The sequence below is a fragment of the Zalophus californianus genome, chromosome 14 (assembly GCF_009762305.2).
Source record: "Zalophus californianus isolate mZalCal1 chromosome 14, mZalCal1.pri.v2, whole genome shotgun sequence".
Classification (NCBI taxonomy): Eukaryota; Metazoa; Chordata; class Mammalia; order Carnivora; family Otariidae; genus Zalophus; species Zalophus californianus.
The window spans coordinates 26,230,370-26,255,219 of NC_045608.1; the positions used below are offsets into that span (position 1 = coordinate 26,230,370).

The 24,850-nt window shown below is 61.7% G+C and overlaps 1 protein-coding gene across 7 annotated transcripts in view; it reads right to left on the bottom strand.

The window, feature by feature from the left end:
* Positions 1-793: 793 nt before the first annotated feature.
* Positions 794-24,850, bottom strand: part of CABIN1 (calcineurin binding protein 1) — a 152,254-nt gene continuing 128,197 nt past the window's right edge. For 6 of the 7 annotated variants that reach the window (XM_027576452.2, XM_027576447.2, XM_027576451.2 and 3 more), the window contains 8 exons: positions 14,711-14,874; positions 13,763-13,859; positions 12,220-12,894; positions 10,955-11,029; positions 7,731-8,013; positions 2,744-2,908; positions 1,452-1,678; positions 794-1,343 (listed from right to left, as the gene is read on the bottom strand). In XM_027576452.2, coding sequence (XP_027432253.1) covers positions 1,200-1,343; positions 1,452-1,678; positions 2,744-2,908; positions 7,731-8,013; positions 10,955-11,029; positions 12,220-12,894; positions 13,763-13,859; positions 14,711-14,874 — 1,830 coding nt within the window. In that variant the 3' untranslated portion in view covers positions 794-1,199. Of the gene's footprint in view, positions 1,344-1,451; positions 1,679-2,743; positions 2,909-5,201; positions 6,254-7,730; positions 8,014-10,954; positions 11,030-12,219; positions 12,895-13,762; positions 13,860-14,710; positions 14,875-24,850 lie in introns of those variants that run through there. The other variant, XM_027576453.1, reaches the window with a different exon arrangement.

Consider the following 24,850-nt stretch of genomic DNA (forward strand, 5'->3'; position numbering starts at 1 on the left):
AAGGCTGCTATGCTCCTGGGTCCCCATGATGGCTCTGCCAGGCGTGCGCTGGGGACCCTGGCGGTGCCCAGCCCATGAGGGGCACAGGGCAGCAAGGAGCATCCCCATCTCCCTCCCGGACAGAGAGCCTTTCCAGGGAGACCCCTGGGGGCAGGGCCAGCTCAGATCTATGAGGGGAAGACAGCTGGGTCCCCAAAGCACCGATCGGGTTGTGAAGGGCTGGTTGGGGCCCCCCACAACCTGTGCCCCCCCAAAACAGATGTACTTGGAGCCTGAGAGAACAGAGCCAGCATCGTGGGTTTATATGATGCTCTGCTGTCACCTCTAAAGAATGAATTTTTGGACAAGGAACCCCCATTATGTTGCACTGAGCCCCACAACTTATATGGCCAGTTCTATCAGAGGGCAAGTGTGGTGGGAGGTAAGTACCTTTCCTGCCAGGCCCCGCGTCCCCCTTCCTGACACTGACCCTACCTCTCAGGGTCCCCTGCAGCCCCCTCCTCCCACCCCTGCCCACACTCCACAGGGGCACACCCCACACTCTTTTGAGTCCTTCAGGGGACACTCTGGAGAGCCCTTCCAGGCCTGGCTCCAGCCCCACCCAGAGGGTCTGCCCTGCTCGGCCTGTGCTCACCTCTCCCCTCTGACTCACTCCCCTCCCTCCAACCCCTGCCTGCTCCTGGGATGCCCAAGGGCTGGTCCCTGACCAACAAGAAGAAGGGCCCAGAAACCCTGGACAGCAACCAGTTGGGGGAGGCCCCCGGGGGTTGAACAAAGAGGCAAAGACAACCGTTCCATCTTTATTAGAAAAGAAACCAAAAAAAGGGAATGGGGTGAGCCCAACCCTAAATGACCCCTCCACTGTGACACAGGCAGGAGCCGGCTCATCCGGGCGTCGAGGTGTGGACACGGCCACCTGGGCTGGGCGTGGGCACGGTTATACAAAGTCAACATTTCATAGAAAAGGATGCCAGCCCTGCTGTGTGAGCTGTGGCCATCTTCATGTGGCCAAGCTCAGTCTCCTCTGGGCCCCCATGCGGCGGGGACAGACGACGGCCCAGGCGGGTGGGGAGGACACCGCGAGGGATGGAGGCTGAGCGGGCCGGGATGTGCGTGGGGGAGAAACAGTGCTCCGCCTGGGCCTGGCACGCCCCGAGGGGCTCAGGCCACGGGGGGGGGGGGGGGAGCGGCCCCAGCCCTCAGATGTCCATGTAGTCGTCATCCTCATCGGTCTCGCTCTCCAGCGAGGACTCCTGGCTCGACGTCTCCAGGACCTCCAGGGCCGGCTGGCACAGGCTCTCCTTCCGCACGTTGGCGGCCGACTGGGCAGACAGGATGGCCGACTGCACACAGAGCGGGCAGGGAGCTGGTCAGGGGTGGCCCGGGCCTGGCCCCAGTCCCGCCTATAGGCCACGTCCCGCCCACGCCCCCCACTCGGCACCCGTGGTCACCTTCAGCTTCTGCTTGGTCTCCTCCGAGATGCTGCCTTTGGGTGAGAGCAGGGTTGGGGTGGGCGGCGTGACGGTGATCTCAGGGGGGAACTTGGTGGCGGCCGAGGGGATGACCAGCTTTGGCATGCTGGGCAGGAGGCGCGACTTGGCCCGGCCGGGCTCTGCCTTGCCGGGGGGGCCCTCGGGTGGCTGGGCACTCGCACTGCTGGGTACCTTGGAGCTGGTGACTGTGGGGTGGACCGTGGGAGCTGAGCCTTGCTCACAGCCTCCTGGGCCTGCCTGCCCTTCCCTGGCTCGGGCCTCAGTTTCCCCTCTGGAAGACAGAGGCAACCAAGAACGCCTCCTCCTGCCGCGTCAGACCGAGGGTGCTTTCTCTTGACGCTCTGGTGTGTGCTGGCCGGCAGGCTCCCGGCCTCCTGTGTCTGCCCCCCTGACTGCCTGTCTGGCTCTGGGCTGCGGGGCCTGGCGACTAGGATACAGGCAAGCCCCTGGAGCTTTCCCAGGGACTCTGCAGGCCCTCCAGGGGCTGTGCACACACGAACTGTTGCATCCCTGCAACAATGCTAGGACGCACGTCCTAATGGTGTCCACACCCCAGGGAGGATGCGGGGGCCCGGAGCCAAGTCGCTTGGCCCCGGGGCATCCACTTCCCCTCCGCTCCAGAGCTGCATATCCCCAGAGCCTGGAGGCAGCAGTTCCGGGGCTGGCAGCCTCCAGGAAGCTGTAAGAGTTAGGAGCCCTGGGGTCAGCCTGGCTGGTCTCCACATTCCTCCGAGGTCCCATGGCTTTAAAAGGAGCGCGACTTACTCAGAGCCCACGCCTGGCTCCGAGGGGCTGGCAGCAGGCCCTATGCCCTGAGTAGGGTCGGTGAGATCCTTGAACCTAAGGAATCCCCAAGGGGGGCTGGCCAGTTGGGAAAGGATGACGACGACACGGACAGTGGTCTGGCAGGACTGGCCACCCCTCTGCCGGCCCCTGACTCCTCCCTCCGCACATCAGCCCCTCCCTTGGCCCCTAGTCTGGGGAGGCTCCTCCCCGGGACTAAGCAGCCTCAGCTTGGGCCGGCCACCGGCCCTCGCTAGTCTCTGTGGAGCTGGAGGTAGAATGAGGGGCTCTCCACTCCCCAGCTCTTCAGCCCAGGCCTCCCTGCCCAGCTGCCACTCCACTTGGCTTCCCCACCCCTGGGTCCTCCCAGGTCCCCCCTGGCAAGCTGTTCACCCTGTGATCCAGCGCACCCCCCCCCCGCCATCCTTCCAGGCAAAGCTCCCCTGGCAGCTCCCAACTCGCCTTACCCTGGCTACAGGTGGGCTCGGCGCCTGTCCGGGACGCGGGTTCTGTGGGCCAGCAGTGCGGCTCTGCTGAAGGGCTCTCGGGGATGGTCTTCACCTGCTCACTGCACAGTGGCTCCTGGGGCGGGAAGCCCAGGCCCTCTGCCCCTCCTGCCAGCTCTTCTCCCTCTGTGGGGCATGGGAGGGCCGCAAGTTATGATCCTCACCCAGCCTGGAAGACAGGGCCCCTCCCTCCTGAACCCTGGGACACCTGGCAGGGGACCTGCACTGAGGCAGCTCGCCACCTCCACTGGTGGACCAGCAAGGGCTTCTCTCGAACAATCACATGGGTGGGGCCAGGCTGGTACAGGCAGGAAACCACTCCCCCTCCAGGTGGACACTGGTGGGGCCCGCTCACTAACTGGGGTCACTGTGTGCCTGACACAGCAGGGGCAACATGGACACTGTGGGGCCTCCAGCCCCATCAAACACCATCACGGGATTTAGGGGTGGGCTCACGGGCTCTCTCCTCTAGCCCGTGGGAGTGGCACTCAGAAACATAGTCAGGACCCAAAACCAAACCAGCTAGCTAAGCCCAGAGTGGGTGGAGTGGCGTGCTGGCCCCGTGCCCTCCCGCCAGGCCACACCTTCCCTGGCATGAGGCAGGGGCCGGGAATTGGCCTCCTCTGAGCCAAGGCCTGATGGGCCCGAAAGGTGCCCGTTGCGTCTATGGCTGCTAGCCAGGCCGTTAGTCAGCATCAGTCCCCCGGCTCCCAGGCCCCGGGGCCCCGCCTGCAGCTGCCCCTCAGCTCCTGCTGCATCCAGTCCCTCCTCATGTTCCCTTCCTCACCTTACTCGTCTCTTCCTTCTTATTCAGGCCGAAACGGCCACCGGCCCACCACCCTTTCATTCCCCCACTTGCCCATCAAGTCCTTCCTCTCCCTTCTGCAGCAGGTGAAGTCTCACCTCCCCACACCCCACCCCGGGCCAGGCAGGAGTGAAAGCTCCTGGGACAGGGACAAAGCTGGGGTGACTTAGCACCCTGGCCTCTTGCCTGTTGGCTTCCAGCTCCCGGACGACAGAGCCTTCCCTGGCTGCCCACGCCATGAGCCAGTCCCTTCCTTCCTTAGGACCCACTGCCTGGCAGTTATTGTCTGTCACAGCCTCTGTGTCCCAGAGTCCAGCCCCCTACACTACGGCAGGCAGGGATAAGCACCTCGGAAGGCTCGTCCTGTTGCCCTCCCGGACCTGGAGAGCAGGGACCACAGCCCGAATCCCGTGCCACTGGGGCAGGACTCGGTTCACCATGGCTGGGCACGCACTCATGAAGCAGGCCCAGTGGGTGTCTGCTCCAGGCCTTTCTATAGGTGGTAACACTCTGCCTGCCTCTGCCCAACCTCTTCTCACGTAGCTGTTCCCTGAGGGCTCTGGAGGAGCTGCTTGGGTGGCTGCTTGGGCAGCTGGCTTCCTTGCTGATAGGTATCTATAGGACAGGAGCTTGATGGGGGGGCAGGTAGCAGGCTGCAGGGAGGGCCTGGAGCTGGTGGCAAAATGGATGGAGGCTGCCCTCAGGGGGGCCAGGTGTCAGGCTGGCTCTCTTCTACCCCAGGGGACTGTCCACTCTTTGCAGGCCCTTTCCTCTTAGTAGGCCACCAGGAGGAGAAGGGACACTTGGGGCAAGGGCATCCAGCAAAGACCTTCGAGCATGTGGGGTAGTGCTCCCTAGGCCAGGCAGCCCCCTCCCCTCGCCAAGACCACCCTGGAGGCCTGTGAGGAGGGCTGCAGGTAGGCTTGAGCAGGAGGGAATCACCCTGGAGGCGCAGGCTTTAGAGAAGGGCCCTATGGGCCCCCCTGGCCTCAGGTTCTCTGTCAGTGGGAAATATATGGCCAGGCTGGAATCCTCGGCCATCAGGCCCACTCCCCCTCCTCCTCCAGGCAGACTCATGGCCTGGGCACCGGGTCTCCAAGGACCAGTGTCCTGGAAGCGCCAGTCCTGACTCAGACTCTTCCTGGCTTCTCGAAATGGCATGAGGCCGGCATTACAGCCTGTTCAACTCACTGGCTGGCGGCTCCCTGCTGAGGCAGGCGCTTTCCTTACCTAAAGGCTGGCCCCGTGGCCTGAAGTGTCCTTTCCACTCTTCTTCCCTGATCTAGTTCCCCACTCTGAAGGCCTGACCCCTCAGTTAAAGGGACCCTCACTTATTCGTGGGCCAGGCACTATTCTAGCATGAAACCAGGTCCAGGCCTGTGGTGGGCAGACACCCAACACAGAGATAGCACGTGCTCAGTAGAGAGATGGGGGGGGGTGGGGGACACATGGTTAGGCGCCTCCCAGATGCCCACGAGCCCCTCTGAACTCCCCGAGGGGATGCATCTGCCACATAAGGCCAGTGGCCCAGGTCAGCACGACCTGGGTGGATGGGTGAGGTCTTAGCTAGTGACCAGGGGGGCCTGGGAGTGCCCCCATCCATCTGCAGGCCGCAGCAGGTGGGACAAGTCGGGAGTGGACACTGCCAGCCACTGTCAGCTGCCTTCCCCTGGCTGGAGTCGGAAGGCCTGGGGAGGGGCAGGGCAGGGCTGTCCACCTTGGGGATGGCGCCAGTCAAGGTCTCCTCTGAGGCTGCCTTCCCCCTGTTCTCGCACCTTGGGGATGGTATCCTGGGAGGATCCGTCCCAAGCCTGCCCTCTCAGGTGGCTTGTGACCTCCGTGTCATCGTCTCTGGCTACAGCTCCCAGCCTATACACGCTCTAGTTCCCAGGCGCCTCCGCAGGGCAGGCCTACCCTTCCTGTCCACCCCAACTGAGCCCCAGGTCTGGGCTGCCCACTGGGCACCAGGACAGGCAGATGCAGATCACATCACCAGGCCTCTGGGGAACCTCTGGGGAACCAGGAGGTGCTAGGCAGCTCCTTGCTGGTGCTCTCCCTGTCCTGGATGTGGGAAGTGGGCTCTGAGTTGATGTGCCCGTCCCAGCATGGCCCTGATGCCACCCCAGAGAGCTCTGGGAACCGTCAGCCAGCCAAACACCATCCTCCTGCAGCTCCCAAAGCAGCCCCAAGAGGCCGGCAGGTCACTCCACACCAGGTCCAAGTGTCCCATATTCTCCACCCAGGGCCACCCCCACCCCCAGGGTCATGTAAGAGTTCCATCCTAGCAAAACGCTATTCAGTTTCATCTGGGGCAAGGAAAGAAGCAAGCATCAATTCTTCAGGATGAAGAATAACACCGAGAAGTACATGCTCTTCCCCTGATCTAACAGAGGGAAAAACATGCGAATCAAGTTTGGGGCCTGCTTGGAACCGGGGCATGGTGAGCAGGGGAGGGAAGGAAGGCAGCCGGCCCCGCCTCCTGGGATTCACACCCTGAGTAACCTTCCCACCCTGTACCCGTTCATGTGTGCCCAACAACAGTGATGGTCACTCGCTTCCAAGATCAGGGCATGAAGGACGCTGTGGCTTCTTTCGAGGGTTCTCTATCTCTCAGGCCCCGGGCTCTGGGGAAAGCCGGCAGCCATGACGTGGGGACACTGAGCAGCCTATGGAGAGGCCCAGAGTGGAGGAACTGAGGCCTCCAGCCAACAGCCGGTGAGAACCTGAGACCTGCCAGCAACTGAGTGAATTGAGATGACCAGCTGACAGCTTGATGCTCCTGAATCCAGCCTAAGGTGCGGCGGGGGGATCCCCTGGGGGAAGCCAAGACTTCGTGGGAGAGAGAGATTTCCCTGGGCTGTGGACTCCCGTGGTGTCTGCCCTTTGAAATCACCGTGACCGGAACCCGCGCGGTGGCTGTGCCCACTTCTGCCGAGCACTGTGCTGAGTGTGTATCACCCCCACCTTCCACACTGTGTGCTGGACACAGAGACGCGGTAAGCTACGCAGAGGGGAGCAGGGACAGCCAAGGTCACCTGGTGGCGGAACTGCTCTTTGTCCTGCAGCCTTCAGAGGCTCCTCTCAGAACAAATGGCTGCAGGAGCTGACTTAAGGGAAGTGATTCTTCAACTCATGGGGCCATGACCAGGGTAACTGTAAGTGACGGGGCAGAGGGTCCCTATACTTCCATGATCCTCAATGCAAACTGGGGACCGGCATCAGGTGAGAACATCAGCACCTGATGCCTGCGCTGTAGGAAAGGGCGAAGAGAGGGAACTGCCACCCTCAGCCTCCGCTCGGGCAGCACCCTGCTCACAGCTGCCGCCACCGCCCTCAGGTCAAGGCGGCATGGCCAAAAGGCTGCATGGGACTGTGACCGGGAGGACAGAGGAGCCTGCAGAAGCAAAGGGCCCGTGCAGGGCCTCAGCAGGGGCACAGGCTGGTCCCAGGAATGGGGCAGGGAGGGCAGCGGGGAGGGCCTGGCATGGAGGCTCAGAGTCCCCTCCCAGGAAAGCTGCAGGCCTGTCTGCCCTCTGGCCTGCCAGTGGGCTGCCGTTCCCAAGGGCATCTTGGGTTTTAGAAGGAACCAGGGCTCCCTCTGGCCGCCGGAGCCCAGGGCCCTGTTTCTTGTCCTTCACAAGCCCACCGACCAGCCTTGCCCTGCCCCATGCTTGCCGGCTTGCCCACAGGGCCCTGGGCAGGAATGCCCCCAACCACAGCAGGTCCCAGGGATGGCTCGCAGGCCTGTGAGGTCTCCAGGAAGCCAAAGTCAGGACGCCCTCTCCTCTCCAGAATTCCTATTTATCTATTCGTCACAAGGCTTTGTGGTAAGAGAGAGGGATGGCAAACATGTAAACACCTGATGTCAACGTGGGCCCCCCCTCCTCGTCCCACCCCCGTGAGAGGGCTGCTGGTTGGGATGGGAGGAAGGAGAGAGCGGTACGCACGCCAGCAGGTTGTGCCCCTGCCCTCCAGGGCCCCTGTGATGTGCTTCTCAAGGACCACCAGGCTGGGTGTCGCCCCGGCCTGGCCTCGCCCCGCCCTGCCCCCACTCTCTATGCAAGGAGCAGGACTTGCTGCCACTGGTGGCAGGGGCCTGGGCCCAGCTCTGGCCTCACCGCCTAGTGGATAGGACAGACTTACCTGGGCCCGGAGAGACCACGCTGGGGGTGGCCTCTGGACTATGTGGCTGGAGGAGTCCAGAGTCCTTGGACGGGTCTGGAGTGGAGGCCGACGCTGAGGGAGGACAGGGGATGATCGCCGTGGAGGCGGCCGGTGCAGGGCGAGGCTTGGTGTGAGTGTCACTGGGCCGCTGGAGAGCGTCAGCCGATACAGGGTCAGGAGCCGTAGGGGCCACAGCCCCGGGGAAGAAGTTCTCTCGGCTGTCCTTGGGGTGCTTTGGGGTGGTGGGTGTGTCCCCCGCGGCCTGTGAGAACAAAGGGAGGTGAGGAAGGCCAGCTGGGCAGCCCAGAGCCCTCGCCATCCCACAGGACACCTGCCTGAGCCTGGGCCTGCCAACATGCCCTCATGGCACCAGACCCTGAGCCCCCCATGCTGCCAACGAGGCCCCCAGGCAGCCCTTCAGGACTCTGCAATGCTATGAAACTGCTGGGGACCCACAGCCCCTCCCTGGGAGGATGTCCAGGCCCTGCTGATAGGGACTCAGCAGAGGGCCTGGGGCTGGCCGACCTCATGCCCCCACTCTTGCGTGCCACGCAGAGAGGAGCACGACTCCAGGCAAGGGGGTCGCTGCACCCGATGCGGGGACTGCAATAACACAAGTCAGTCTTGGAGGGCGATTTCCCAAGGGCCACTGGTGGGACCATCCTGAGGGAGCTGGGGTGACACAAAGAGTCAGCTTCCTGAGTTCAAGACTGCAGCCCCAAAGCCACGGTGCCAGACAGCCGGGCTTTAGCCGCCCCAGCAGCTCCCACCCCAGGCCGTCTGTTCTTAGGCGAGCCAGGCCCACTGGGGCCTCCCGGTCTTCGTCCACACTGTTCCCTCTGCCACCAGGTCCCTTCTGCTTTGCACCCAAAGCCCACGCTCCTGGGGTGGTGTGAAGGCTGCAGCTCACTGAGGGCATGCTGCAAGGTGGGTCCCTGTGTGTGAGCCTAGGGCCGACTGTACTGTCTGAAAAACAGGCCCACACTGGGGACAGTGGGAGCTCTCCTGGTGGCTGCAAGTGCAGGGAGGTCTCACACCTGCTGGGGGCACCTCGGTGCTGGGGAACAGCTGGCTCCCCGCCGTAACTCTGCTTCTTCTGGTATCTGCTCTGCCTGAGATGTCCTGTCCCCGGTTTCATGGGGTCCGGGACAGCCCCTGCAACTCTGCTGTGTGATGTGTGTCTGCGATGAGCAAGGGCAGACCTGTCTCTCATGGGCAGACATGCCATGGAGAAAGTGGGTGCTATGACTGTCCTTGCAGGAGCCAGCCTCAGCCACCGCGACAGCACTGAGCCTCTATGTCCAGAGCACTCTCCAGCTGTGTGCTCGGCTGCCATGGCAACTGGGACATGCCTCCAGCAAAACGGACCCTCCCCTGAGGGGCAGGAGAAGCAGGCTCAGGGGCATGGCCGCCCCCTCCCTGGCACTGGCCAGAGGCGGGCCCAGGCCCCAGCTGGGTGCTGGTCCTCTTTGGGCCGCGATCTCATCTAAGAAATGGGACCCTTCCCTGCCTTTGGCTCCTGCCAGCTCAGCACCTCCTTTTGCCACAGGACAGGGAAGGTAGGTGTTTGGGGGTTTCCTGTGTGGTTCTATCACTTGGAGCACCTTTTAAAGGCTGCATCAGAAACAGTCCTCCTCCGTCTGGAGTGCTCACTGCCCACCTGCCCCCCTCTGGGTCAGCAGAGGAGGCAGGAGGGGACCCCTGGGGCCAAGCCCCGCACTTGGGCCCTGGGCAGTTACTCCTGTCCCAAGTAGGAGAGGCTGTGGTGAGGGCCGCGCAGGCCGTAGGAACCGCAGTGGCTGCGCCGTGAACTCTGGCTGCTCTGGCTATGGAGTGGCGGGGACTGCTGGTGGCCTGGGGCATGTCTCCCCTGGGCTTCTGGCCCTCAGCTGGGGGATCAGCCCACTTGGTGAAGACTGAACTGGACTTCCTCAGACCTAGAGCCTGGGCAGGGATGGTGGCCCCTATCCCATTTCACTGAGAGGAAGCCTGTCTGGGCACGGAGGGCATCCACCAGCCTGCTGCTGGGGGACCTGGGACTTGAGTCCCCAGGCTGTAGGTGGATGGATGCCCACTGTCCTGAGCTCCTGCCTCTGGACTCCCTGCGAGGTACTTCCCCAGGGGGGAGATGCCAAGAAAGGGCCGTGTGTGGGCGAGGATGGGAGGGCAAGACCTGCTCTCTTGTGCTGCTGGGGAAGGGGCAGTTGGGCCACCCTTGGAGGGACAAGACGCCACACCTATTCAAATGGCAAGTATCTGCCCTTTGACCCAACGACCCAGGCCCAGGGGTCACTCCTGCAGAAATGCCCAAGTGTGGTGCAGGAAGATGCCCCGGTGGCACTACTGAACAGGACTGCAACGTCCCCCCAGCTTTAGACAGGATGCCCCCTTTCTCTGCCGGCCAGATCCTGCCTTCGGGCCTGTTCTTGAGCTGGGCCTCTCCCACGGGACCCCTCTCTCCTTCATCCCCGGCCCCTCACCCCCTCCTCGGTCCCACTACTCCTCAAAAGCTGTGGCCTCTGAGCCCGAAAGCGATGGCTTCAGGGGCACCTACACCCTGGGCTCCAGCCTAGACCTCTCTCCTAGAGGAAGATCTGCTGGCCAGAGCCCAGGAGGGCCTCACCCCTCCTCCCTGTCACCCAGTCACGCTGGCTCATCTTCTGCCGTCTCAAACCCACCTGTTGCTCACTGGGCCTCCGCCCCAGCCCATTCTCTCCACTCACTGGCGGGGAGGCTTTCTCAAACCTGGCACCACCCGGCCCCCTCCCTTGCTGAGTAAGTCCCAGGGACCCCATCCATTTTGCTCCTATCCAATTCATATCCCAGCCGCACATCACTCCCTCTACCTTTGTCCCAGATGACGTCACCTTTCCAGGTGAGGTCAGCTGGGTAAGGACCATCTTATCTTCCCCATTTACAGAAAAGGCAGCTGAGGTGGGGGGACCCCTCAGGTCACACACTCAGAGCTGGGGTCTGGGCCTGCCAAGGCCCCACCCACCACATAATGCTGCTCCACCTGGGCCAGTGGTCAGGGGCTCCCTGTGGGCCTGAAGCCCGGATGCCTCCTGTCCATCTCCCCTCGGCCCATGCTGGCCCCATGCTGGTCCCTCCTGAGGTGTGCCCACGTTTCGGCCTGCAGCCTGGGGCCCTGGCGTGGGGCCGGCCCCATAGGAGGAGGTTGGCACAGGCGGCATCCAGTTTACCTGTCTCTGGGCGGCGGCTCCAAGGTGGACCTGACAGAACTTCACGGCCTGCTCCAGAGCAGCCTCCTCGTCCACCTGGGCAAGGAAATGCTCAAAGTCAAAGGGCCCGGGCCATGGTGGCTGGCCTCGTCCCAGCCCCGAGAGTGTGAGGACCCCCTGACACTCCCACCCCGCTTGGGGAGCAGGGGTAGAAGCACACGTCCATCTCCCGGGTCTATCCCACAGGGCCACTGCTCTGGGCCAGGCCAGCCCTGTCAAGACCACGTCTAGACGGGACCATGTTATTGCATCCTCAGGGGCTGAGGCTGGCAGAATTGGAGCCAGATCCTGCTCCTCAAGCGAGCGGGATGCAGGGCCTTTCAGAGTCTGAGGTCTAGGTGGGGGGAAGGTCTGATGGACCCAGAGACCAAGAGCCCAAGGCACAGGGGGATGGCAATGGAGGCCAGGGAGGCCCGGGGGCTGCCCTGGGGGAGCCGTGGGCAGGGTGTGAGGAAGGGCCCACCCTCACCAGCAGGGAATGTAGGGCGTGGTTCTTCCTAATTCATCAGCAACAGAAACAAAGAAAGGCTGATCCCGGATGCTGGTGAGGGGGTGACAGAACAGGCACTCTCCAAACCACACACAGACACGATTTGGGAAGAAACTGCTTATCAGGACGGGCACCCAGTCTGAACCAGCCACTGCAGTTCTGGGGGCTCTTCCTGTACAAATCATTTTAAATAGAGAAAGAGCTACACGTCTTAATCTATTTAAAAAAAACAAAACAAGAAGGGCGGCAGAGCCCCCTCACATACTCAGGGCACTGCAGCCCCCTTCAGATGCCAGCCACAAAGGTCCCTGAGGCAGTGACCCAGAGCCCGGCACCGAGGTGGGGTCAGGGGTCCCGTCCCCCTGTTGGATGTGTGGAATGTGATAAGATTTCTGCAAATGGGTTCATTTCCTTTAAAGTTGAGAAGATAGTTTTCCGAGCGTGTTGTTAAAAGGTTTTCTTTTTTGTGGGTGTATTCTCCCCAGCTCTCTTGAGATACAGTTGACAAAATCGCCCCATACTTAGAGCGTACAACGCGATGACTGGACGTGACCCTTGTTTTTCTGACTCTACGGCCCACCTGTGGTAGAAAACCTCAAATGTAGAGAAGCAAACAGCAGGGCTGGAGTGGGAATGACACCTAACAAGCATGCCCCACGGGCCCCAGCACCCCGACACAGGCTGCGAAGTACCTTCGGTGAGAATACAACTGCAGGCCTGCCCTGCGGCCACCCACCTGCTTGATGAGCATGTAGGTCTCGGACATGATCCTCTCGATGCGGCCCAGGTCGTAGGCCACACCCTTCTGGCCCTGCTGCCACACCCGGTAGGCGTCCAGCAACAGTGTCTTGCCCGACTCCGTGTCCTCCAGGAGCTTCCTCTTCCGGCTGGGCCGTGTGGGTGGCTCCTCGGGGTGGCTGCCGCCTCTGGCCCCACTGGTGGTGGTAGGAGCGGCGGCCAGGGCTGGCTGGGCTGGTGGGAGCGGGTTGGGTTGCTGCCGGGCACTGATGCTCAGCTCCTCCAGAGACAGCTCAGTGGGACGGTTCTCGGGGCCCCTGTCCCTTGGAGGGCGGCCTGGCTGTGGGGGTGGTGCCCGCTCGGAGTCTGAGCAGCGAGCAGTGGCCTCACCCGTGTCCATGGGCTCAGCAGGCCCTGTCCGGGGGCTCTCCTTGTCCTTCCGCTCTCCGGCCTGGTCTGTGCTGTCTCCTGCCTCCATGGCCACAGGCCGGTGGTTGAGAGGGCCCACTTTGCCCCCTGGCTCGGCCCCTGGCCCTGAGCCATCAGCCAGAGGGGGCTTCTTGGGGTGGGGGAGGCCCTCTTGACTATCCTCAGGGCTGGCCTTGTGGGGGACGTCGGTGGTCATCCTGGCTCCAGGGAGGCCACAGGCCTTGGGCCCTGGACGTTCTGACCCCTACGAGAAAACCGAAGGTAAAAGACTGTATCTTTTGTGGTTCTGCCACAACAAAACAGCCCTGGGTGTCAGGGGTGGCCATCCCGGGCCAGTCTGGGTCTGCCCGTCTGCTAGCTGGCCCAGGCTGGGCCTGGAGACCTGCCTGAGGAAGTCCCTCCCTGTTCTGCTCCTCCAGCCTTGAGAGGGACTGACGGGGCATTGGAGGTGGTGCTGCTCCAGAAAAGTAGGGTTGGCCTGTGCGGGGATGGCCTTCCTCTAAATGCGGGCCTTAGGGCAGTCCTGGGCATCTAATGGTGGGGGTTGGGGGGACCCACCAGGGGCCACCTCGAATGCTTGCTGCAGAGCTGATTTCTGTTCTGGGCTCTCATGTGCCCCTAATGCACAGCAGCCAAGGTGGAGTCTCAGGCCGCCACCCTGAGCCCCTGCACCGGCACTGCCCTGGCTCAGACCCTTCCTGCCAGGCCGGTGACCTAACCTCCTAGGCCTCAGGGTGCTCAGCTATGAAAGGGGGTGAGGGCTGTGCCTGCCTCGGGGGGCGGAGGGGCAGTAAAAAGGAAGCAGGTGTGCCTGGAGCAATCCGAGGCCTCGCTCAGCCCACCAGGAGCCCATCATGTGCTTCAACATCAGAGCAGCTGTGACCCCGAGGTCGACCTGCCGGGTGGGGGTACACTGCTCAGGTAGCAGCCTCACGGAGTGTCGCTACTGTCCTCCCTGACCACAAGTCCACATCTGCCAAGCCGGTCAGCACCTCACTAAGTGTCTGCCACTTCCTTATTGTGCTGACCTTCGCCAGCCGGGGAGGCAGAGCGTGCTACTTCACAGGTGGCCGGGGCCGCGGCCTGGGAGAGGACAGGGGCCACAGGCGTACCTCTGCAAGCTCGCTCAGGGTGTCCTCCAGCACCTTCACAGTGAGGATGAAGGCCCGCTGTGCCAGGACCTGGCGGTCAGCATCTCGCAGATACTTCCTGCAGGCACACAGGGGTGGCCAGAGAAGACAGCAGAGCCTCAGAGCCACAGGCCCCTGGATGGCGGCCGAGGCCCTGCCCTGCCCTGAGAATACCTGCTGGTCCCTCAGCATCCCTCCTGCCTCGGTCCATGCGCTGGAAGCCTTCCCTGAGCCTCCTGCCTTGGCACCGAGCACAGACTGCCCTGGGCCCTCCGGACCTGGCCGGGAACCCCGGGGGCAGGGTGGGCAGTGCCGGGCCGAGTGAGAGCAGGGGGCCTCTGGCTTCTCTCTGTAAAGCCTGTCTCCAGGGCGCCCCAGGCCCCGGCTGAAGGCCCCACCCCAGCTCCTACAGGTGAATGAGACAAGAGAAGGTAAAGCAGTGCAGGCGCAGAGGACAGCTGTTCGCCCAGCTGGGCCAGACCATGTCTCCCAGGATCCCCTCCAAGCCCCACAAATGGCGGCTGCAGCAGATGTCCCTCGGGCCTGTCTGGCAAAGGGATCCCTCGTTACCTCTGCGGCCCAGGTCCCCCTGTTGCCTGGCTGGTTATTACTCGCCTTCACCTGAGGGACCCTGGCTATCATCTGGACACCTGTCTTTCCCCAGACCTGACAGCACCCTGAAAGCCCCAAGCTAGAGGAAAGGAAGGGGTAGCTTGTGTTTGCCCCAGGGGGCACAGGGCAGGGTGTTGTCTAGATACCGGAGAGAGAGGCCCCTGGAGAGAAGGGCTGGTCTAGGCTCCCCAGCCAGCGGAGAGACGCCCCGGGTGGGTGAGGGGCTCTAGCCCACATGTGCGCTCGTGCTCTGACCCCCGGCAGCGCGAGCTGCCCTCACGGGGCTGAGCACACACTAGGCCGGGTGGCTGCACTCACTTGCCCTGGTCCGGGGTCCGCTGCAGCATGGAGGACACCTTCAGCAGGGTGCTGTGGTCCCGGAGCTGGGCCAGCACCTTCAGCAGCAGCACAATGGAACGGTTCATGTGCCAGGCGAAGCTGCCTGGTCGGTCGATCTCGTCCACGGGGATCCGCCAGATGCCCTGTGAGATGGACGGGGGTGGGCATGAGGGGGGGCTGCTGTGGCTGGAGCCTGCCACAGTACCAGAGGGCACTCTGCCCAGTCCACGACGCCTCGGACCCCTCTTGCTGCCCCACGGGGAGTGGGAGGGTGGCCACCCCCACCTACGTCCCCCTGCAGATGGTGGCAAAGGATACACGCGCTGTTTCGCACTCTCCTCCTCTGAATGGCTGCATGGCACGTATGTACTTGTTCTGTCCCCTACGGGAAACACGCAGGTCATGCCTAGTCAAATGCAACCAGTGGGAGAAGCCCAGAGCCTCTGTGCCTCCACGCAGGGGCTGACTCAGCCACGGGACCAATTCCTAGGGTCAAACTGATGGGTCAAAAGGTGGCCACTGTGCTTCTGGCAGCTGTTGCTGGCCAGACAGGCTCAAGCCTGGCCTCCACCCATGCGCATTTGCTCCAGCGATGCCCAGAGTCTAGAGGGCCGGGCTGAAAATGACCTGCAGCTTGCAGAATGCCCTGGTTCCCGCCAACCTGCCTTTGTCCGCGGTATACTCCGCCCGGGGCCCCCTCCTCCACTTCTCGGCCATCCAGCCTCACTGTCTGGAAGGCTGAGCTGGAGCAGGGCTGGCTCTGGGGAGCCCTGCCACCATCCCCCTCAGTCTGTGCTCAGCCCACTGCTGTACTGGGCACCCTGCCCATCGGCAGCTCCCTGGGGCATCCCCACACCCAGTACGCTGTCTGAGACATACTGGTCCAGGTGAGGCGTGGTGAAGGAAAGGACAACCAAAGGTGCTAATTATAAGTGAACAGAAGCAGGCCTGAGGCTGCGGGGCCTGGACGTTAGGATTTGTGTCTCTGGGGCAGGACTTTGGGGGCCTGGAGGGAGCAGGCAGGCTCACAGCTGGCTCTCTGTGGCTAACACCCTAGAGAAATTCCTGCCCAAAATAGACTGGGGCTGTAAGCAATGCCGCCTCCTCTACCTGGGGCCCCCAGCAGGGTACCCAAGGGTGGGGTGCAACTCCAAGGGCCCTATTCCCGTGGGTGCTAAGTCCATGCTCCAGCAGTCCCAGGAGGGAAGGCAGGGCACCTCCAAGCCCCCACAGCCTCCACACTGGATCCCTGGGCTTACACTGGACACAGACCCACCCCCCCCCCCACCCCCAAGCAGTCTGGGGGTGCTGTGTGAAGGCTGGCAACCACCCTTCATCCCAGGCAGTGCCAAACAAGTCACCAGCTGCTTCCCGGCCTGGACAAAACCAGGAGGCTGAGGCCACCCTCACCCACGGCACCGACACCAACGCTGTGATTTCCCACTGGGCCCAGGGGGCTTCTGCAGCAGCTCAGGAAAAGCTGCCACTTGAGAGGACAAGGGACAGCTTTGAGCAGCTGTCTGGCCAGTGTGGCCCTGACACCCTGCCCCCAGATGTACAGCAATGGCCGAGAAGGTGCCGTCTCTGTTGCCTGCCAGGCCTAGCGGTGTAAGACAAAAGAGCCCGGCTCTTCCACGGCACTGCAGACATCACCATGTTACGTTCATCACCACGGGCTCGCACAGCTACGTCGGGGAGGGCGGAGCTCAGAGATGAGGAGTGACTCCCTCAGGGTCACACAGCATGAGGGGCAGCCCCACAGCTGGCCCCTCGCCGCGCCCAAAGCTCTGAGGACAGGGAGGACAAGCGCAACCAGCCCAGAGGGAAGCCTCCACCACCTGCCCCAGCCCTCTGCTGCTGGTCTCGGGCTCCTTCCCACACCTAACAGGAGAGGCGGAAAGCCAGAGAAACACAGCCCAACCATGTGCGGAGACACTGCAGGCATGTGCCAGAGCTGGCCCAGGGCCACAGGCCAAGTCCGGGAGCTGGGTGTGACCCTACTGCTCCCGGATCTCATTCTTCCTTAGGGCACAGAGGGGCGTGCCCTGCTCTGCACCATCAATCCTAAGGGCCCAGAATGACCCTGGATTTCACTGAATCCCTCCCTCTTCCCTGGCTGAACCTCTGAAGACTCAAGGGACACGGTGAGGTCACTCTTCCCAGTGTACCTTGATCTGGGGTCAGAAAGTCTCTCCCAGCTGCCTTATGAGCACCTGGGGGCGGAGGGCCCCTGACGTCCTTCAGGGAATAATCAGGGAGGATGAATGGAAGACTCACATTTGTTCCTCCAAATCGTGTTTGGGGGTGGCTGTGTAAGGAGAAGGGTGCTGACTTTTCTGGATCCTCCCCTGGCGAGTGGCTCTGTTCCTCCCATAGCACCCCTGCCCTCCATGCTAGCTGAGTCAGGGCACAGGCTGGGGGAGGAAGAGAGGAGGTCTGAAGACAGGCCTGCCAGGGACTTGGGGTCAGCCTGGTTGTGGGCAGAGGCAAGGGTCATGGGGCCTCAGATATGGTGCCAATGCCTCAAGAGGCTCCAGGCACTTGGGGAACATGGGCCCCAATACCTGGCCCCCACAACCTGCCTGGTGGGCACCAGCCTTAGCCTGCATGTCTGGGGAGTTCACCCCCTCTGGAGATGGCCCATTTCATTCTTGATAAATTGTTAGACAAGGTTTCTTCCACTGTGCTAGAACCCCAGGAATGTTCCCACACCCCTGGCCCTCCCTGGCATCCAAGCCTGCACCTTGTGCCCCTAACATTCCTGCCCCAGCTTGGCCCTCATCCTGCCTCTTCCTCCCACTCTTGCCCCCAATCCATCCACCCAGCCGGGGCCAGGACAAGTCAGGAAAAAGATAATGTGAGCACATCACGCCCCTGCTTATATCCTTGACAGCCAGCTCCCTTACCTACCTCAGCTGAAGCCTGAGGCTCACTGGCCTTTGCACCCCTCCTCCCTTGATTCTGGACACTCACCACACCCGCCCCCTTACAGAGCTGTGAATTTTATGCTTCTCACTTTTTGGGGTGCCCTCTCAAGCCTGGCTGTGATGTCACCTCCTCGCTGAAGCCCTCCTGGCCTGCTGCCCTCCTAAGTCTCTGCCAGGACCACTCAGGGTCAGCCCCTTAGATGGTCAGGGGGTGGGCCTGTGGCTGGGAATGCATCCTAAGTGGGGGCAGGTCTGCTTCAGCTCCAGGTCCCCAGGGACCCGACACAAACCTGGCAGAGCAGGCAAGGTGCCCGCCCAGCTTGAGAAGGGCTTGCTGCTCGCAGAAGCCTAGCTCCTCCATCTCCCTGCCGGTCTCTCACCCTGGAGATTTCTAGGGTAGGTGGGAAACAATTCTACTCTTCTGAATGCTTTTCAGAGCTCTGGGTGTGCATATGAGCCCTGCACTGGAGGGGGGTGGTGGCAGCACGCCTCCTTGCTGATGGCAAGTCAGCAACACGCTCACTGAGGGCTGGCAGGACCTGGGGCTGCTTGGAGGCCTATCCCGCCAGGCTCCTCGTCGGGCGAGGGCCAGCTCTCCTCTCCCCCCTGAAAAAGGCGGGGCCGAGAAGGCAATGCCAGAGGTAAAAAACATTTGGCCCTCTGCAGGGTGGGCCAGGTGACCACAGCAGACTTGGCAGATGGTGGGGTCATGGGTAGGGTCCCTGCAGAGAGGGGATCCCAAACTCCTGCTCTTGCTCCCAAGTTCTAGAATCAAAGACACAGAGCATTTACCTGTTTGGTTTTCTTCTTGGAAGAGGGATGGGATGTGCCAAAATGAGCCAGTAAGCATGCCAAAAAAAACCTGTCTGAAGGACTTACCACGTCATCCCCCAAAGTGGGCCAACCTGGGACTATGAGGGGTGGCTGGGCACTGCCAGCCCCACCGGCAATCATATGCAGGCAGGGGCTGTCATCTGCTCCCTGAAGCAAGGAAGTGCCTCAGATAAGACACTTTCTGGATGCACAGCGAGCAGGGGCGGGGTCTGCCTGCCATCCGCTCCCCGTCACGCCGTGGCACCACAGGCCTGCCCTTCCCACCCCTACCCTTCCTCCTGCACCCCGTTCCTGGTTTCCAGGATGCTGCTCCCTGCCAGGCACTGAGAGATCTGGTGGCATCAGAGTTCCACGGTCATGGACATTTTCAAGCACACTTAGCTGGCTCAAACTGCTCATTGTGCAGGTGGGAACTCGAGGCCCACTGAGGGGCAGCGAGCCCCCAGCCCCATTGCTGGACAACAGCCAAGCCTGGAATGCAGATGGATTCCCTCCTCACAGCTGGGGCACTGGGCTACCTTCCACCACAGGCACGGACTGAGAGCCTGGCTGAGCAGCCTCTGCATGGGCCCGGCCAATCTGTGATCACTCTGAGAGCAGAACAGGGTCCCTGTGCCCGGGAGCCAGACTCCCGAAGAGCTTTTAGCCAATCCCTGAGGAGGGACGGGGCCAGGATGCACCCTGTGAGGACAGATCTACTTTGTCCCACGTGTTTTAGGGCGCCCTGTTAATCCATCTCCTTTCCAGATACGTGCACTCGGCCATACCGTAACCCCCTATTTCAGCAAGGATGGAAGACCACACAAATCAGGCACAGAGTCCATAGACATTCAGAGGGGAACCACAGCCACCATAAGCCCCGGGGAGGTTCCTGCAGACAAGCAGCAGCCTCCAGGGACAGCTGGCCCGAGGGCGTGGAGCCACCAGGCAGAGTCACAAGCTGGCAGGGTGGCAGGTTAGCCAACAACTCCGCCTTCTGCCTCTGTTTGCAGCCAGAGCCCCCATGATACTAGCAGCCCCGAGACGAGTGGGACCCTCCCCGCCCCCTCACAGGGGGGAAGAAGCCAAAGCACACTCCCACATACTGCCCCTCAGGAAAAGACAGCCCTGCCGTGCCGGGCCTGCTCTGAAGCCCCTCAGAGAACCAGGGAGCTCCCAGGGAGGGGACAGGCATCGGGCGAGGGATGTCTGCACGCGGGAGGAAGGGGTACAGCCAGGCTCCACCTGCAGCAGCCGGGGCCACATGCGCAGGCCTCAGGGAGGGTGGAGGGGATGTGCCAGGGGGCATCTGAGGGGGAGGAAGAAGGGGCCTAACGGGAAGACAGTAGGCAGCAGTGCCCAAGACGACGGGCAGATGGGAGTGGCCCGAGGGAGGCCTGCACCTGAGGTTGAAGGACAGGCCAAAGCAGGATCACAGCGAAGTGAGGGCAGGAGTGGCAGCCAGGGGCAGCAGGGACCCCACAAAGAGGGTCTGGGATGGGGCTCACCCTCGAGAGAGGAAGGCAGCACTGGTGCTCAGGTGCCGGGCAGCGCCCAGGGGGCATGAGGCAGGGTCCCTCCGACTTCTCCCTTGTGCCCCACCCAGCTGCCCTCCTGTCCTGTAGCTCTGGCTGCACCCCAAGACTCCCCTCTGCCAAAGTGCAGGGCACACACTCAATTCCTGGCTGGGATGATGCCTGCTTGGAGAGCTACGGGCAGTTGGGGGCGCCCAGCAGCAGCCTCAGAGCACTTAGAAACACAAAATGGGCTCGAAGCTCCACCCATGTGCAGCTCCTCCGGAGCATCTCAGCCGACCCCCAATGCGTCCAAGTGGTTCCAGGCTCCTAGCAAGCAGATGAGGTCACTGAGACAGACTATAGCCGCCTGAATAATTCATGGAGCCCCAGACTCTGGGCTGAGCACTTGATACAAGTTACCAAACTCTCCCTGTAGCCTTGAGACTCCAGCATCCTCCTGCCGCTCTTAAGGAAACAGAGCTTCAGTAGCTGAGCCCCACACTTGAGCAAGCCTGGGGGTTCATGGAGGCTGGCCAGCATGGCTGGGGGCCCTTGGAGCCTTTCCCAGGGGAGCTGAGAGCTGGGTTGGTGGAAGGGGTGGGTTGTTGCCGGGCCACCTTGCACTCTTGCCCATTGTGGGCAACAGTGTGTTCACTGTCCACTCACAAAGGGGGGCTGGAAAGCAGCGTGAGGCTGGTGCCTGGCCAGGAAGGCCACGAGGCCTTGGCCTCTGGTCACCAAAATCTTGGCAGGTGGCACCTCAGGGATGGACAGCAGATACCCCTACTGGCATGGAGCACTGCGCCTGGCTGCCAGGCCAAAGTCGGGCTCATTCCTAAGGCTCATGCTGTCTCCAGCACACTGTAGTTTGGGGGCAGCTTCTTCCTGGAGGGGCAGGGACTCCCCTCTCCCCAGATTCCTGATCAGCTGGCCAGTCCACACCTCCCTTACTGCCTCAGTGTGGGCTGGAAGGCCTTGCCCATCATACTCCTGGGCCCCTGGCTCCCTGCACACCAGCAGGGCTTCCCATGGCTCAGGACCAACTCTGAGCTTGGCAACCCAAAACCACAGGTCCAGATACAGTTCTGACTCTCACGTTAGCTCCAACTGCCCTGTGCAGGGCCGCTGTTCAGGCCATTGTCGACAGTATACCCCAAGGTCATTCTGAGGCTCCCAGATGCACTTGTCACCTTCACATCTCTCAGTAACAGCTCCTCCTGGGGCCTCCTCCACTCCAAGGGCACAAGCAAAGGCCCCCCCAGGGAAACAAGGGGCCCAGAAATGCCAAAGCAGAGAAGGAGGCAGGTGGCAGGTGTGGCCCAATCGGGCTCTTCCATCTAAGCCACACTCAGACCCAGGGCATGGGCTTGTCACTGAGTAGAGGAGGCTCAAGCCATGGGGACCAGGTGTAGACTCAGACTCCTCCCACGCCCACACTGACAGGGACTGTCCAAGTGGGTAATCAACCCACTCTTCATTTTCCAGAGGGGGAAGGTAAGTTCACACAACCTGCCTGAAGCTACCCAGTGACCTGGTGTGGGATCAGACACAGGGACCAGACTCCCCCTCTTCAGTAATTCTCTCCCTGCATTCTCCCTGAATGCTTACAAAGGTACAAAAGGTCAGCAATGTGATCTGTGATTTACAGACTAGAAACAGAAATGCAGAACCGAGCAGTGATACCAAATCACTTCAGTTCTGAGCCAGGACCTTTGAAGACCTGAGAACACCCCCTTGAAAGGGGAGGCTGGAACTGGATACCACCTGCTGGCAGAGGACTGGGGAGTGAGCATCCTTCACCAGTACCTCTGAGCGCCTCTGACACTTCATAATCCAGTCCTCTGAGCCCCTGTTTTGGGCATGGCCTCCAGCCTCAGTCTTCCAGAACTCTGCTGGGCTCCTCTTGCTGTCCCCTGCTGCCCTACCCACAGGACTCAGGTGTCCCTTCCCCACTCTGCTATTACTGGGGTCATGCCCAGCTGGGGCACCTGGCAAGGCTCAAGCAGGAGGACAGAAGAGAAGGTAGCCATCCCTGGGAGCACCCAGAAAGGCCACAAAGGAGACAGGCTTCAGTGCCTTGGGGATAAACTAAGCAGGGAAAGACGGTGAGACGCCAACAGTACTGCGGGAGACCTAGGGGTGCTTAGTCTGCTGAGGCAATAGGTAGGCAGCTGGCTGTCTGGACCGTCTCCAGTTCACCCCAGGCTGCTACAGCCTGAGGGGGTCTACGTCTGCCTGGGGCCCTCTCAGGCCTCCCCTACCTGACCAGGGGCTGCTCATAGGATGCTTATAAAGGCTAGCTCTTGAGATCAGTAGCCAGTCCCAAGGAACCCGAATCCTGGCCTGCCCTGCCACGGCCTCCCGGACTCTGAGCTGCCTAGGGTTCGGCAGGAAGGGCTGCGCTCACTGGCACCGTGGGCCCCTGAAATAGATCCTGGCCTTCTGGGGGAAAGGGAAGCCCTCCCACATGAGAGTCAAGCTAGGCAAACAGGGACGTGGGCCCACTGGGCCTGCCCAAGCAGCCTCCAGGAAAGGAATGTTCCAGGGCAAAACCACAAACCCTGGCCTCCAAGTCCCCTCAACCTCGGTGCAGCTCTAGAGTGCCTCTGAGTGAGTCCCCAGCATGAACCAAGGTGAACAGGCTCTGGAGAGTTTATGCCCCAGATGAATCCCCTCTGGGTGCTGGGAAGGCCCAACTCAGGAGTTGCTCCAGAGTGACCTCTGGGTCTCCCAGGGCCAATCGGCCTGGGAACTGGGCAAAAAGCCAAGTGTATCCCAGGAATCAGGAGTCTCGTGGATGGGTCAGGCACACCCACCAGAGGGGGTCCCTGCTAGTAGGAGAGACAGACACACATGCATCCAGGGAGGGGAGAGAAGGAATGGTTGGTACGAGGAGTAATGGGGCGAGAAAATAAGGACTTCGGGGAGGGAGTGTTCAGGGAAAGCCAGAGAAAAGCCAGGAAGGAGAAGGGGCCAGAGGAGGAGGAGCCTCTGTCAAGTGGGGAGGAAATGGGCAACCCCCTAGGGTTGACCTTATCACCCAGAGTACCCTGAGCAAGAGAACAAAGAAGTGTGGATTTTTTTTTTTTTTTTTTGCTTGTAATTTTTATCTTAAATTATAACTCGGTAAACAGAGCACAGCTTTTTTCTACCATCAAAATTCCTGTCATTTAAAATGACCACAGCGCATCACCCCACAGGTGTACCCAAACCCATCCAGTCCCCTCCTGGTGGGCACCTGGGGCTGAGTCCTTAGAATTATGAACAATGCTGGCTGAACAGCCATCCCCACAGATCTTTTCTCTCTCCTTGGAATGGATCCCCCAGAGGGGACAAAAGAGTAGGTATGCAGCAGCAGCAGCAGCAGGGCCTTGGTTCTGACCTATGACAGGTGTGTGTTGCGGGGCGGGGGGGTGGGGTGGGGGGAGTCCATCATCCTAGGCCTTCCCAGTCCCCAGTTAGCCCCGTGTGCCACAGTATGACAGGTGAACAGGCCTCCCAGGGCTGCTGTTGGGGAATGCTGAACATTCCTGTCCACAGAAAACACAGTGCTGTAAGCACCCAAGGGAGAACCCATCCCCCCTCCCCGCAGAGGGATTCCTGCAGCCCACCCCCCACCTGGCATGGGTGCAGTGGTGACTCAGCGCTCCAAACAGGCGAGGGCGGGCAGCCTGCTGGCATCCCATTCCCAGGAGCAGCGGGCTTGGGGCTGTGGGAGCAGGCTGCTTCCAGCTGAGGACCTTCTTCCATGCAGGTGACAAGCTGGAGAGAGCAAGGGAGCCCCTCAGTAGGGAGGGGTGCTGGGGTAGATTAGGGCCTCTCCCCCCAGAAAAGCATAAAAACTTTCCACAGTCCAGCAGCCCAACTGACCCCAAGCTGAGCCAGGACAGAATCTTGACCCTTGGCCCTCAGGTCAGGAGCAGCCTTAGGGAGAATACCAGCATCCTCCAAAGTCTTAGGGAGACACCTGTCGCGGGCAAACCCATATGAACCTCCCAAACAGCAAGACTACTTGGAGAAAGTGTGTAGGGCTGTACTTGGTGGCTGTAAGCCCGGGGTGGGGGTGGGGGTGGGGCAACCGTACTGACAGGGTGCCTGTCCAGCTTCTTCAACATGGGATACCAATTTAGAGCTCATGGGGAGAGACTCGTCCCAGGGCACACAGCCAGCAGGGAGCTGAAACTATGGCAAAACTCAGACTACTCTACTCTTCCCACTGCACCCCGCTTGTCCCCAAGTAAGGCGAACATCAGAGACAGCGCCAGGCTGGCAGGGCGGCACCTCTCCCATAGCTGGCCCAGACAGCTCCATCTCCTTCAGGAGCCACCCTCCTCAGGAGTCCCGAGGCCTTTGGGGCTAAGACTCCCCATCTTCCTGATGCCCGTAAGAGCGAAGGACCCTGCCCCTCCCACAGCACTTGGAGCCACTGTCCTGTTCCAGGCCTACGGTTGGCTGCACAGCCAGGGGTAGGCTAGGTTGAACACCCCTGGGGGCAGGAAGTCCTGCAGCCTCCACTGCAAACCCACCAGGGCCCGCCTCTCTGGCCGCAGGGTTGCACAGAAACCGCCGGGGGCGCCGTCACCCTCCACCCAACCAGCGGTCCTCGCTGGGCTCCCGAGGGCAAGGGATTCCCCGCGCCATCCACAGGTAATGAGTCCCCAGCACAGGCAGGGTTTGGGGAAGCCTGCAATTTGCCTGCAGCTGGCGCCCGCCCGCTTTCAGCCTCTTCTACCAAATGAGACGTCGCACACTGGGTCCCCGGAACGGCTGGCTGCCCCTCCCCTCCCCCGCATCCCCCCCCCCCGCGCCCCGCGGAAAAGCAGAAATGACAAACAACTAAGTGCGTGGGGGGGAGCCCAGCC